This window comes from Sceloporus occidentalis, unplaced genomic scaffold (assembly GCF_023333645.1).
Source record: "Sceloporus occidentalis isolate IW3139 unplaced genomic scaffold, rSceOcc1.0.p SCAF_1, whole genome shotgun sequence".
Classification (NCBI taxonomy): Eukaryota; Metazoa; Chordata; class Lepidosauria; order Squamata; family Phrynosomatidae; genus Sceloporus; species Sceloporus occidentalis.
The window spans coordinates 12,438,470-12,452,397 of NW_028316981.1; the positions used below are offsets into that span (position 1 = coordinate 12,438,470).

Sequence of the window (13,928 nt, forward strand, 5' to 3'; positions counted from 1 at the left end):
TCCAGACAACAACAAACCAACAAATATATCTCAGTTAAAAACACACTTTCAGTTAAAACATACATCAATTTATTTTAAAAGAACAAACATGACACACACGTATTAAAATAATCTACATTTAAATGCCCTTTTGTTGTGTGCTGATTGAATATGTTGCACTGAAATCACTGGGACTTAGGTAAGTAGGCGCTAACAAGTCCCAGACATTTGTTTACTCTTGTTGTTACGTGCCTTCAACCTAATTCTGTGGTCCCCCAGGATCCAGCCTCAGAAGCCCCTCTCAGTTTATATCAAATTAATATCAAAAAAGAGACATTACAAGTATGTGGTGAACTTGTGAGAAAGTAAAAAAAAGGAAACAAATACATTTCAAAATTAAAGAAATCTTAGATATTAAATTAGAATTTAAACCATACATTTATCTATTAAATGAATTAGAAAACAAAATGGAAAATATATATGGAAAATTACAGTGGACCCTTGTTATACACTGGGGTTTGGTTCCAGGAACCCTCATGTATAACAAAATCCATGTATGCTCAAGTCCCATTAAATACAGTGGCATAGCAAAATGGTGTCCCTTATATAAAATGGAAAAATCAAGGTTTGATACTTGAAATCTATACTTTTTTTTTAATATTTTCAAACCGTGGATGCTTGAATCCGTGTATAAAAAATCTGTGTATAAGAAGGGCTGACTGTATTTTTATATGCTTACAGTAGCAGGATTATTATACGCTCAATATTGAAAACAAGACTCCACAAATGGAAGAATGGCTCATCAAACTGTTTGATAGGATGGAAATGGATTTACTGTCTAAAAAAACTATGTTATGAATGACCCATCCTCATTCTGGTAACTCTGCAATTGGAACTATGCTTCAGAATTGGTACGATAGTGCCACTTTACAAACCTGCAACTTGTTAAACGTACAGCCCCACCTGCCCAGGGCCCACCATCCTGTTACGAGGGCAAATTAAATGGACTAATGCTACACTAGTACAACGGTTCCAGTGTTATGTAACATTTCCAGAAGGACAATTGGGCTGAGGTATTACTAGCAGTAAAGTTTACTTACAACCCCTGGCTAATTTCACCTCCCAGAAGGCAGGAAGGGAGCCAAACCTTTTCCTAGGTGAAAAGCAGTTTTTAGCACTGCTGGTGTCACCATTCTTCAAATTCTCCAAATGCCACCATCCTCCAAACACCCTTTTCTTTAAATTATGGGTTGTTGCTGTTGTTGTTTTGTGCCTTCAAGTCACTTCCTACTTATGGTAACCTATCATGGGGGTTTCTTGACAAGTTTCTTTAGAGGTTTGTTATTGCCATCCTTCGAGACAGAGAAACTCTGAATTGCCCAAGATCACCCAGTCGGTTTACATGGCCAAAGTGGGATTTGAACCCTGGTCTTCAGAGTCCTAGTCCAATGCTCAAGCCACTACACCATTCCGGCTCTCTTAGATTATGGGTACCACCCCTAATACTTCCCAATGATTCCCTGAATTTAAAGACCCTTATTGCAGATGAAATGTGTCAACAATGCCAAGATTTTCACTTTGCAGGAACAATTAGACCAAGCCTAACAAGTCTATAAGCCCTTTATGGATGAGAAAGGACAACTAGCCACAGCTTGGGCAGTGAATGGTCAAGTATGGCTATTGACTTACTCCTTCCCAACATACGAACAGGACACTTGTTTTATTGGCACTTGCCAAAGAATGGCGCATCACTTTTCTTTGCAGAATTAACTGCTTATTTTATTATCTACTTCTTGGCTTGACAGAACATCCCTTTCAGAATTGACCTTATCCTGTCCCACTAAGTGGTGACAAACAACCTATGTGCACTTCCCAATGTCCTGGACTTTTAGGGGCACACACAATGCTCATTTGATTAGAAGGGACTGGAAAACCAGTGATGGGAGAATGCATCAAAGGCAGATTCTTCAATCCTGTTCCAATTCCTAAACAAAACCATCTGAGCAGCCAGAAAAAAAGCATGGTCCTGGGGAGGAGAATGGTATCATGCTCCCACCTGGAGGACTTCTTCAAGAAGTAGTTTGAGCACCCGAAGATGCATCCAAAGACGGAAAGGGATAACATTCAGAATCAGATGAGGAGACAGAAGCCCTTCGCAGTTCATGGAAGTAATGCTAGATGAAGATGCCAACTGGGACAGAGGCTACCCTGGCTAGCCTTGAGAATGGGGGCTCATCAAGAGTAAAGAGGCATCACAAGTGAAGCTTTCCAGGAAGGCTTTATGGGATGTTGGCTCCACCTTAGCTCTGGGTATAACTCAGGCAAACCAACTATAAAATCCTCATAGGGGACTGAACATGCTAAGAAATAGCTGTCTGAAAAGACCTTCCTAACTGTTCCTTGACTCTTATTGTGACTCGATCTGCTGGTGCTTAATTTGAGATTGGTTCATTTTGCTTCTTGGACAACTTTTTCTTCTGAACTATTCTGGCTAGACCTTGCTCAATTTTGGCTCTGGATTGCCTTCAACTGGTTTACTCGATTTGCAAACAGAACATTATTGTTTTTCATAGAATCCTAGAGTTGGAAGAGACCCCAAGGGCCATCCATTCCAATGCAGGAAGGCCATGCAGGAAGGCCCAATCAAAGCACCCCAGCAGATGGCCATCCAGGCTCTCTTTAGAAACCACCAAAGAATGAGATTCCACCACACTGCAAGGCAGAGTATTCCATTGTGAAACAGCTGTTACTTTCAGTAAGGTCTTCCTAATGTTTAAGTGACATCTCTTTTCCTATAGTTTGAATCCATTACTCCATGTCTTAGTCTCTGGAGCAGCAGAAAACAAGCTTGTTCCATCCTCAATATGACATCCCTTCAAATCCCTTAAACATGGCTATCACGTCACTCCTTAGCCTTTTCTTCCCCAAGCTACACGTAACAAGTTCCCTAAGCCGCTCTTTCTACCTCAACCCTGTTCTCTAGCTTTGCTCCCAGATTTCCTGTTCCTGGTCTGTCTACCTGTGTTGTACCGTTGCCAGTATTTATCTCAGATTAATGAGACCATGCCACAGAACAGGACTTAGATTTTTTTAACACGATCTTTAGGCGATGGCATTCCCATAGCACACAAACACCAATAAGATGGGCACTACCCCAGAAACAGGGTCTATTTCACCCCTGGTGATTCATAAGTGAAGAACCCATATTGAAGATTGCCCCATGCTTGGAGAATCACCAACACAGGGTCTTTCTCCTATGTGGATTCTCTTGTGCCTGTCAAGAGCTGTTTTGCGGGTATAGCTTCTGCCACACTCAGAACATCGATAGGGTTTCTCTCCTGTGTGAGTTCTCCGGTGTCTAATAAGGTTCGATTTCCAAGTGAAGTTTACTCCACAGACAGGGCACCGGCATGCTTGTTCTCCCGAAGGAGTCTTTGGGTGCACTGCAGGGAAAGTATTCTGCTTGAAGCATTTGATGCAGTCCAAAGCACACTGGTGAGGATCCTCACCCTGGTGGTTCTTCTTGTGTGTCAGGAGGTCAGGGTGGCAAGAGAACCGTTTCTTGCAGTGCGAGCACTGATAGATCTTCTCTCTGATGTGGTCCCTCTCATGAGTAACCAAGTCCGAACTCTCGTCAAAACATTTCCCACAATATGAACATGAATACGTTTTTATCATGTCTGCTCGTATTTTCTGATTCTCAACAAGGCCAGTGCTTGGAGGGAGACCTTCCAGTGATATTCCACTCAGAATTGTTTGCTCAGTTACTTCTGGCCAAAAGTTCTCCTTGAACTCCAGCCCCCGGTCACCATTTCCTAGGGCAAAGAAACAATTATTTATCTACAAAGACTGACAAACTGTATTTTTAGCATTTGAAACTGTTTTGCATTTTAATTGTAACAGTCTTACTGTGAGCCAACTTGAATTTCCTTATTGGGAGAAAGATGGGGTATTAACTGTTAAACCAGCTAAGAACTCTCTCAAGTGGAAGCAGCTGGATCCCAAACATATTTCAATAACTGTCTTAGGGTGCATCTACACTGCAGAAATAATGCAGTTTGACACCACTTTTAAGTGCTGTAGCTCCATCCTATGGAATCCTGGGACTGGCAGTTTTACAAAGTCTTTAGCCTTCACTGCCAAAGAACACTGGTGCCTCACAAAACGACAAATCCCAGGATTCTGTAGGATGGAGCCATTGTAGTTAAAGTGGTGTCAAACTGAATTGTGTTTACAGTGTAGATGCATCTTACAGGCTTCATCCAGTGGCATGGAAGCAGTCCTCCAACCACACAATGGTATTTCCTCTTCTTGTTCCAATCTGCACACATTCCCAAATCTGCTCTGGTGGCACAGTGGTTAAATGCCTGTATTGCAGCCACTCACTCAAAACCACAAGGTTGCGAGTTCAAGACCAGCAAAAGGACTCAAGCTTGACTCAGGCTTGCATCCTTCCAAGGTCGCTAAAATGAGTACCCAGATTGTTGGGGGCAAATTAGCTTACAATTGTAAACCGCTTAGACACTGCTTGGGCAGTATGAAGCGGTATATAAATGAAGTTTGTTTCTTTGTTTGCTCCACCAGCTCCCTCAACTTTTAGGGAAACAAGACTGTTAAGACTTTTCACTGATTTAGTAGGGCTCTACCTATGTACATTAACATGTTAAAACAAAACAGTTAAATACAAATAACCACTACAAAGTCCATCCCACCAGACTCTTCTGGAAAGGACATGAAAAACAGCCTTCTTAGTGGCTATTTCTGGTGTTTTGAAACTTCCTCCTAAAAGGGCTTCTATAGGCAAAGCCCTCCCTGTTTAAACAGGGCTTGAGCCTTTGTTGACTGGAGTAGAGGGACATACAGTTAGGTGTGCTGTTTTTAGTAAGTAATATGTCTTTCAAGTGTGCAACAGGGCCTCTTCTGAAGATTCAAATTTCTGGCAGGCTCCCTATGAGATGGGCAGTCTTTCAGATAATATCATTAGTACTCTGAGAAGCTTTACCCAGGACATTGTCTTTCTGCACGACCTCCATCAAATGCTCTACCTTCACTTTGTCTGAAGGCTCCTGCTCCAACATAGGGGATTTAACATCTATCAAAGACATCCCCACCTAAAAGAGAGAAAGTGAAAGTTTTCATTGGATGTATACCAGAGGGCAGACTTGTTCTTTGCTCAAAAACCTCATTTCTAACCTTCTACCAAGGATAATGTCCCAGCTATTCCTAAACCCTACCTGTCCTTGTGGACTGAAGCTCTGCTTCGCCATAGTGAATGAGGAACAAAATAAGATAATGTCACTGTTTCTTCTGGCCCCTCTTGAATCTTCACTCTAACATTGTCCTCTTCAACTAAAAACTCTCTTTCACTTTTCCAAAATTACCCAGTTTTCCCTGGAAGTTGCTGCCTAGGCCTGGCAGAAAGGAGCTCACCCAATTTCCCCCTGGGCCAGTGGTTGAGATGACTTACCTCTTTCAACTTGTCCTGGAATTCCCTCCCAATCAACTCCAACAAAGGCAGAGAGGGCATCCATCTTGAGTGAAAAGATGCTGTTGTCATCAGGAAGTCCAGAAAATGTTCTTCCTGCTCCTGATGTAAGTCACCAGCTGGGTTGGATTCAGCCTGTGCCTGAGCTCTTTCAGTCAGAACCTCTTTGTCAGCCCCAAGTGGGACAATAAGAGCATCTCTTCTTTCTCTCTCCATTCTCTGCCAGGATTTGTGAGCTGCTCTTGGGGCCTGTTCCTCTGTATCTACTCCTGACTGCACCTCTTGGACTGGGAAAAAAAAACCAATGGCAATTTTGGATTGTATTAGGCTACAGTACAACCCCCATGTTTGCAGGGGATACACTCTCAGACTTAGCACAGTTAGCAGAAATTGTGGGTAATGGCAAACTGTTTATTTATGGTGGAAGTTGATTATAGAATCACTCTGGAGGACCTCCAAATACCTGTCCTTTTAGATATCCAGAGGTCCTGTAGCGCAACTGTATGGTCAATTTCTGCCAAAAGTTGACCATCAAGTTACAATGGAGGACCTCCAGATGCCTAAAGACTTTTCCCCCTGTAAGTGAACCTACAATTACTGATCTCATGGATATGGAGTTGTAGTGTACCTTTATTTCTATCTTGCCTTCTTTCAAAAGCTGGGACTCAAAGTGGCTTACAAGATAAAAGGCAATACAACTGAAAATATCGAAAAAGATAATAAAGCTTGGTAAAGTAGAAGGCAGTAGGAAAACAGGGAGACCTTATTACAGCTGGATTGACTCAGACAAGGAAACCACAGCTGCCCTGAATTTGCAAAACCTGAGCAGGGCTGTCAATTATAAGATTTCTGGTTTCCTGGAGGTTTCTTATTCATAAGATTACCATGAGTTGAAACCAGACTGACAGCAAGCAACAACAACAGGGCAAGTAAAAACACATGGAGATAAAAACTTACCAAATTGTAGGTTCATAACTACAGTGGTCCCACCACATTTGCTGAGGTTAGGGGTGAAGGACCCGTGTGAATGTGGGAAAACCACAAATTTAAAAAATATACTATTCTTTTTACCTGAGAAAACACCTCTCTAGGAATCTCCAGGTCCTCCAGTGCAACGCTATGGTCAACATCAGCCAGATGTTGATCATAGAATCACACTGGAGAACCTATAAATGCCTAGAGAAAGGTTTTCTCTAGGAATTTCTAGTTCTCCAGCACAATGCTATGGTCAACCTCTGGCATGGGTTGCATTGGAGGACCTACAGATTCCTAGACAGAACGTATTAATCAAAACCGCAAATAATAAAATCCACAAAAGTCAAAGCCACAAATGTGAAGGGCCAACTGTACATTAAACCATCTGCAGAGTTAATTTAAAACTTCAGTTTAAAAACTAAAATATAGAAATACTACAGTGCACTAAGAAAAGCTCTTTCCATCTGAAAACTCTCAGTTCTCCAATGCCTGCCAGAATAAAAAGGTCTTCACCAGCTAATGAAAGGACATCAAGAAAGGAGCCAGACTGGGAAAAGAGTTTGAGTCCAGGAACAGTCACTGAGAAGGCCCTCTCTGGTAGTTCCACCAGATTTGCCTGAGAGGGTGATGGAAACAAAAGAGTTACCCACTCTTGAACAAGTTTCTGCAGCCACAGGTTTTCCTGGAAGCAATGGTTGATCTGGGAATCAGAAATAATGCAGTTTGATACTGCTTTAACTCCAGTAGTTCAATGTTATGGAATTCTCAGATTTGTAGTTTTGTGAAATATTTAGCCTTCCCTGTCAGAGACCTCTGGTGCCACAACAAACTACAAAGCCCAGGATTCCAAGGATGGAGTCATGGCAGTTAAAGTAGTGTCAAACTGCATTGTTTCTGCAGTGCAGATTCAGCCCAAGTTGACAAAAACGCACAGCTATCTGGACTGCAACTCCCATCAGCTTTGGTCAGCATAGCTGAACAGGACCTGCAGTCCAAAAGCATTGGAAAGACGCTACATGTTCCCCATCCCCGATTCAGGTTTTACCCAATAGCAAGCAGAACATTCCTTACCCAGAGAGGCTAACATCCCATAATTTGTCACCATGACTTCTTGGTAGAGAGCTCTCTGGCCAGGATCCAAGAGAACCCATTCCTCTGCAGAGAAATACACAGCCACGTCTTCAAAAGTCACAGGGACCTGTTAGAAAGAGATGGGGGAAAGACAGTTTTATGAAGCTGTCTTCTACTAAAACACACCATCTATCCAGTTTGCCAAGAGTCACTTATTCCAAAAGGAGACAACTGGGGAAAGACTGGGGGCCAAGTATTCACTCCCAGGGCAGGCAAAGACCAACACCATGTCCAGAAATGGCCTTAAATATAAGGGGGAACTCCATGAAAGTGACCAGACATCCACATTTGGTTTTGATTTTGAGGGCTAGAAAGCTTGTTCCTTGTGTCAGTTTAAATCCAAAATTGATAGCCTGAATGTCTCCAGGACCAGAAAATGAATTTATTTATTCCATGTACTTGCATACGTCATATTATATATTTTATAATAGTTGTATACTCTATGCATGTAAAAGCAAACCAACAGGACCTCTCCCAACGGTGACCTAGAATCCTAGAAGGATGCAGTTAAAGACTCTACAGGCTGAGTCTCTCTTACCTGAAATGTTTGGACCAGAAGTGTTTAGGATTTCCGATTTTATGGATTTTGGAATACTTGTATTTGCTTATACATACATAATGAGACAGCTTGGAGATAGGACCCAAGTCTAAATACAAAATTCATTTATGTACGCTTAGACTGACGGTAATTTTATACATAATATTTTAAATAATTTTCTGCTTGAAGCAAAGCTTGTGTACACTGAACCATCAGCAAGTGAAGGTGTCACTATCTCAGCTACCCATGGGGATGATTTTGGAATATTTTTGATTTTGGAATTCAACCAGACACAGACACAAACACACAGACACACACAGGCATACCTCAATTAACAAACCTTCTGACAAAGAAGCTTCTTTTCACAAAGTCTTTGTACAGGAGCCCAGCCCAGCCCAGCCCTTTGGGAAAGAACAGGATTCTATTCTGGGTGATCGTACTATAGATGTGTGTACTCACGTAAAGCAGGCAAAGTAAACACCTGCTTCCAGAATCATTTTCCGAGCATGTGTAGAAAATGTAGTTTTGTGACACATTTAGTTGGAGGGCTCTGGTGCCACAATAAACTACAACTCCCAGGATTCTCTAGCACTAAGCCAGGGCAGTTGAAGTGCAGATTATTTCTGCAGTGTGTTTTGCTCCACATAATTGGAAAAACACTGTATACACAATGATCATCCACAATAATAATTAACAAGCAATGGTGCCACTAGGGGTTGCTGGGTGTGTGAACAGCATTGGGTGACACCTCCGATGAGGGGTGACACCCTGTCTGGTCCTTCTCCTGCACCTCCTGTCTTCTCTGGTGCCATGGCTCTCTCAGATATAGGAGCCAATGCACTGGAGAAGGAGAGACAGTGATTGCCCCTGGCACCCCCTTCCACTGCCTCACTTGCCCCTGATAGCCCTGGGAGGATATCTGGGTGGGTGAGTGGCGGTTTGAGCGAGTGAAGCAGTGGGAGGAGAGGGAAGGAAGGGAAGGGTAGCCCACTGTTGCTGCCATTTGGCAGCCCTTTCTGGATTTGGTTGGCCAGTGGCCCCAAGACAACGGGAGTGGAAGGAGAGCAGGGCAGGCCACCACCACCCAGCACCTTCTTCCAGGCACCCACATTGGGTGACACCAATGCAAGAGATGCCTCTGGTAGCAAGAAATAGTATATAATGCCAGCACCTGAATTGGCTCCATCGCAACTGTGACCTTTTCATGACATAAATGGTTGGATCCAGAGTAGATCTGTGACGCCATTCCATGCCCTAAATGGGAGACAAAAGTGTGTAGAAGATTTCATTTCTGACTCCATCCTGGCCTCCGAGGGGAAGAGAAAGGTAGGCCAATGCCATCAGGCCTCCCTTAAAGGAACTGCACCCTCCCCGAAGGCATCCAACTCCATCCTGGCCTAAGAGGGGGAGAGAGGGTGGGCCAATGCCATCAGGCCTATCCTTAAGATACAGTTCCCTCCATCTGTCCATCTGCCTTGGTCCAGGCCCCAGAGGGAGAGAAGAATGCTGGACCTGATCCCCTTCTTCCCCCACCATTCCCTTCTCCTTCTGTGTCGTGTCTTCTTAGATTGTAAGCATGAAGGCAGGGAACCGTCTAATTAAAAGACTTTATGTACAGTGCTGTGTAAATTTACAGCGCTATATAAATAAAGCTTAATAATAATAATAGTTTCCATGGATGCCCAGTCTGCCTTATCCTTCACTGGGGAAGACCTTTGGCTTTGAATAGATGACAAATGCACAGCTCTTCAGACTTTGTTGGACTGCAACTCCTGTCATCTCTCGCAATTGTCTGTGTTGACTAGGGACGAGGGAAGCAGCAATCCCTGCACAAAGGGATGGCCACGTATTCCTCGCTTGACTGTCTATGGCGGGTTCCATAGTAAGAGAGGCAGAGGAGCATCCTCCGTTCAACGGGAAGTTACCAAGAGAAGCCATGCAGTTCCTTGCATCCTCCACCCAATGCTTCCAGACCTGATCGCAATATAGATATATACATATATGCATACATGTTGTTGTTGTTGTGTGCCTTCAAGTCATTTCTGACGTATAGCAGCCCTAAGGCAAACTTATCGGGGGGCTTCCTGGGCCTGAAAATATCAAAAGCAAAAAGCAAATAAACAAATGACAAACGATATAAACAAGCAAACAGCAAAAAAATAATAACAATCGAAATAAATAAGCAAATAGCAAACAGCAAAAGAAATAAATAAGCAACTAGCAAACAAACAAAGGAAAAATAAACAAATAAATATCAAATAAACAAATGACAAGTGATATAAATAAGCAAATAAACAATAAGTGAAATAAATAGGCAAACAGCAAATACAAAAATAAACAAATGACAAGTGATATAAATAAACAGATAAATAATAATTGAAATAAACAAACAAATAGCGACTGAAATAAATACACAAATAACACATGGAATAAAAGGGTCAGGAAGGAAGGGAGCCTGCTGCCCCTCACCAGCTCCAAGGACCTCTTCCCCAAAAGGAAACCCAAAGAAGCCCCTTCAAAAGCAAAGCCTGCAGGAAGCTCTGGCCATAGAGCATAATAAAGTCAACCTTTGGTCCTCCAAAGCTTTGGACTTCAGCTCCCATGATGCCTCACTGTGGGCCAAGATGGCTGGGGCCTCTGGGAGATGTAGTCCAAAACAAAATGGAGGTAAACCAAAGCTGGAGAACTCCTACCATAGAGGATCCCATGGCTAGAGCGACGCCCAAGAGAGACAAAGCTTCTGGTTGTAATCAAGGAAATGACGCACTATATACTTCCTGTTTCCCCAGCTGTTCTACGGAAGGTCGTTTTCCACCTGGAATTGTTGGTCGGGATTCAATTCTCATATTGTCCTAACTCTTTAGTGTTTCACTCTCATGTTTCATCAGAGAGACGCGACGGCTAGAGCGGTCATACGTTATGTGCCGTTGGACTTCAACTCCCATAAGCCCCAGCCAGTTGGCCCAACAGGCAGGAATTCTGGGAATTGAAGTCCAAAACATTTGGAGGACCAAAGTTTGAGAACCACTGAATGACCCACAGATTTTCAATTATAGTGTGATGCATGCAATCCCCCCCCCCCCAAGGCAATGCAGTTCTCTAGGATGCATTAATGGGAGTAAAGTATCCACATCAAGGGAGGCCATAGCCCCACTCTGTATTCTCCGCTCTAGTCAAGGCCTCACTTGGGATACTATCTCCAGTATTCTCTAAGCTTGATATTCTACACCAGTGGTCCCCAAACTGTGCTCTTTAAGGGATCTTGGGAGTCAGTCAGCTCCCAGAATTCGACTATTGGCCAACATGGCTGAGGCTTCTGGGAGCTGAAGTCCAAAATCTCTTAAAAGGCAGAGTTTGGAGACCACTATTCTAAACAAAAACAGAGGAGAAGCTACACGAGCCAACAGTGTGATGCTGCAGCTAACAAGGCCAATGTGATTCTAGGCTGCATCAATAAAAGTATAGTGTCTAGATCAAGAGAAGTAATAGTGCCACTATATTCTGCTTTGGTCAGGCCTCACCTGGAATATTGTGTCCAGTTCTGGGCCCCATAATTCAAAAAGGACATTGAGAAACTGGAGCCATGTGTCCAAAGGAGAGCAACTAAAATAGTGAAGGGTCTGGAAACCATGTATTATGAGGAACGACTTAGGGAGCTGGGGATGTTTAGCCCTTTGAAGAGACAGTTAAGAGGTGATATGATAGCCCTGTTTAAATATTTGAAGGGGTGTCATGTTGAGGAGGGAGCAAGCTTGTTTCCTGCTGCTCCAAAGACTAGGACCCGGAGCAATGGATGCAAGCTACAGGAAAAGAGATTTCACCTCAACATTAGGAGGAACTTCGTGAGAGTAAGGGCTGTTCGACAGTGGAACACACTCCTTCCTCGGAGTGTAGTGGAGTCTCCCTCCTTGGAGGTCTTTAAACAGAGGCTGGATGGCCATCAGTCATGACTGAACTCTGGAACAAAAGCACTGCCTTTGCCACTATGTGATACACAAATTAACTTGTCATATCTTTGCAGTCCACAAAGTAGACGATAGGTTGGACTGTGCAGGGAAACAGTGTATAAACAAGTATGTTTTTTTAACTTGTCTGCAGTACTGAACTGCAGTTCCCCAAGTCAATCCTCATAGGGCATTCTTTCCAAACCTTTTTGTTGCCTTTCTCCAGACACACTCCAGTTTGCCCACATCCTTTTTGAACTGCGGGGCCCAGAACTGGACACAGGATTCCAGATGAGGCCTGACCAAAGCAGAATAGAGCAGTACTAATACTCTCCTCGAGCTAGACACTATGCTATGCATTTTATTAGTTCTGGCCCAACTCTCTAATCTATTAAGGTCATTTTGAATTCTGATGCTGACCTCTGGGGTGTTAGTTAGCCCACCTAATTTGGTGTCCACTGCAAATTGATAAGCATGCCCTCTATTCCTTCACCCAAGTCATTGATAAAGATGTTGAATAGCACTGGAGAATGGATTGGAGACTCTAAACTGAAGGAGCTGTCCCAAATAAGTTCAGCATCCTTGATAGCTTCTTTAAACTTCACCTGCTCTTCCCTTCTTCCTCCTTGTCCTCTGTCTAGCCAGAAGATTTTTTTAAAGCGGCATTGGCATTGGGAGATGAAGTAGAGCCAGAGAAGCCTTTAGTGTCCAATTGCAGCAGCATGTCTGCAGTAAGCAATGCAATAATGCTTGAGTTGAGAAAGAGTGGGATTCTACTTGAGGCAATCCTATTGTAGCTGCATGTGCCAACCAATGCCAGCGACAGCAGCTGTCTCCAGAATCCCTTTCTGAGCACACTTGAATAGCAAAATAGAGAGAGAGGGGGAAACCAGATTAGCCTGCTTCACTAGCTACCTCCAGCATGTTTAAAATGAATATTTCTATAAGTTTGGCCATCAACTTAAAAATCCCAAGTAGAGGCTAGGGAAAGACATTCTTGATTGCATTTTGGGAAAGACATTCAAATGGTCTCTAACAGGTTCTATCTATCTGTCTATCATCCATCTGTCTGTCCGTTTGGGTCTTATTGAAGATTTACCCAACCTGTTTTTTTCCTCCTTCATTTCACATGCACATACCGTATTATTAGTTTTGAATTTTTAAAAACGTGCTGGAGCACGTTGAGCTTCTCTTTTGTAGTGGAGGCACCGATTCGCGTGATTTGCTTGTTTCTTCCACCCCTGGTATTATATCACTGGCACGCAAAGATGTTTTCATTCAAGCAGGCTTTTAACATATAATCATGTCAGTGAGGCTTTTATACAGGGTCTGTATGCTTCTAACTTTTGTGTGTTTATGTAATTTGGCACTGTTTTTCAGCTAGTTGATTTGAATTGTCTTTCTAGTTTTTATTGTCAAGTGTGTTCAAAATGGTTTTATTTGTGAGCCACCTTGGGTCCCTTTCTAGGAGACAAACAGTGCAGAAATGAAATGAACAAATATTTTCTGTTAAAGAACTTAAATTAAATCAGCTTCATTTATTGAGGCATACCTGTAGTTGAAAACTTCTCCCAACACATGCCACAATTCAAAGCTCCCCATTGATATCAAGAACAGTTTTCAAAATCCTAAAGCCCATGTGGGAAAAGGAGAGACAAAGCACATGATCTGGAGCTGATATCTCTCCTGCAGCCCATAGTATAAAGAAGATGATATATATATGTATTATATTACCCATATCATATAGAATCGTATTATACAGATCCCCTGTATTACACAGAACAGATGTTGGCAAGGTTTAACAGACTATGCTGGGCTATAATTCCTATCATCCCCAGCCAGCCTAGCCAATGGTGAGGGACCAGGGAGTTTGCAG

General features: G+C 42.8%; 1 protein-coding gene across 1 annotated transcript; it reads right to left on the minus strand.

The window, feature by feature from the left end:
* Window positions 1-52: 52 nt before the first annotated feature.
* On the minus strand, window positions 53-10,609 carry LOC149320794 (zinc finger protein 354A-like). The gene is made up of 6 exons (XM_089506022.1): window positions 10,578-10,609; window positions 9,280-9,362; window positions 7,511-7,637; window positions 5,447-5,751; window positions 4,982-5,090; window positions 53-3,794 (listed from the first exon to the last, which is right to left on the minus strand). The coding sequence occupies exons 2-6, from the start codon at window positions 9,352-9,354 to the stop codon at window positions 3,166-3,168; spliced, it is 1,245 nt and encodes a 414-aa protein (XP_089362148.1). The 5' UTR covers window positions 9,355-9,362; window positions 10,578-10,609; the 3' UTR covers window positions 53-3,165.
* Between the last annotated feature and the right edge of the window lie 3,319 nt (window positions 10,610-13,928).

Excerpts from the sequence above, each read along its gene's own strand:
- LOC149320794 (XM_089506022.1), bottom strand. The coding sequence starts at position 9,354 with ATGGCGTCACAGATCTACTCTGGATCCAACCATTTATGTCATGAAAAG. Across the intron at positions 5,752-7,510 it reads TGGGATGTTAGCCTCTCTGG|TCCAAGAGGTGCAGTCAGGA; the intron begins GTAAGGAATGTT and ends TTTTTTTCCCAG. Across the intron at positions 5,091-5,446 it reads TCCAGGACAAGTTGAAAGAG|GTGGGGATGTCTTTGATAGA; the intron begins GTAAGTCATCTC and ends TCTCTCTTTTAG.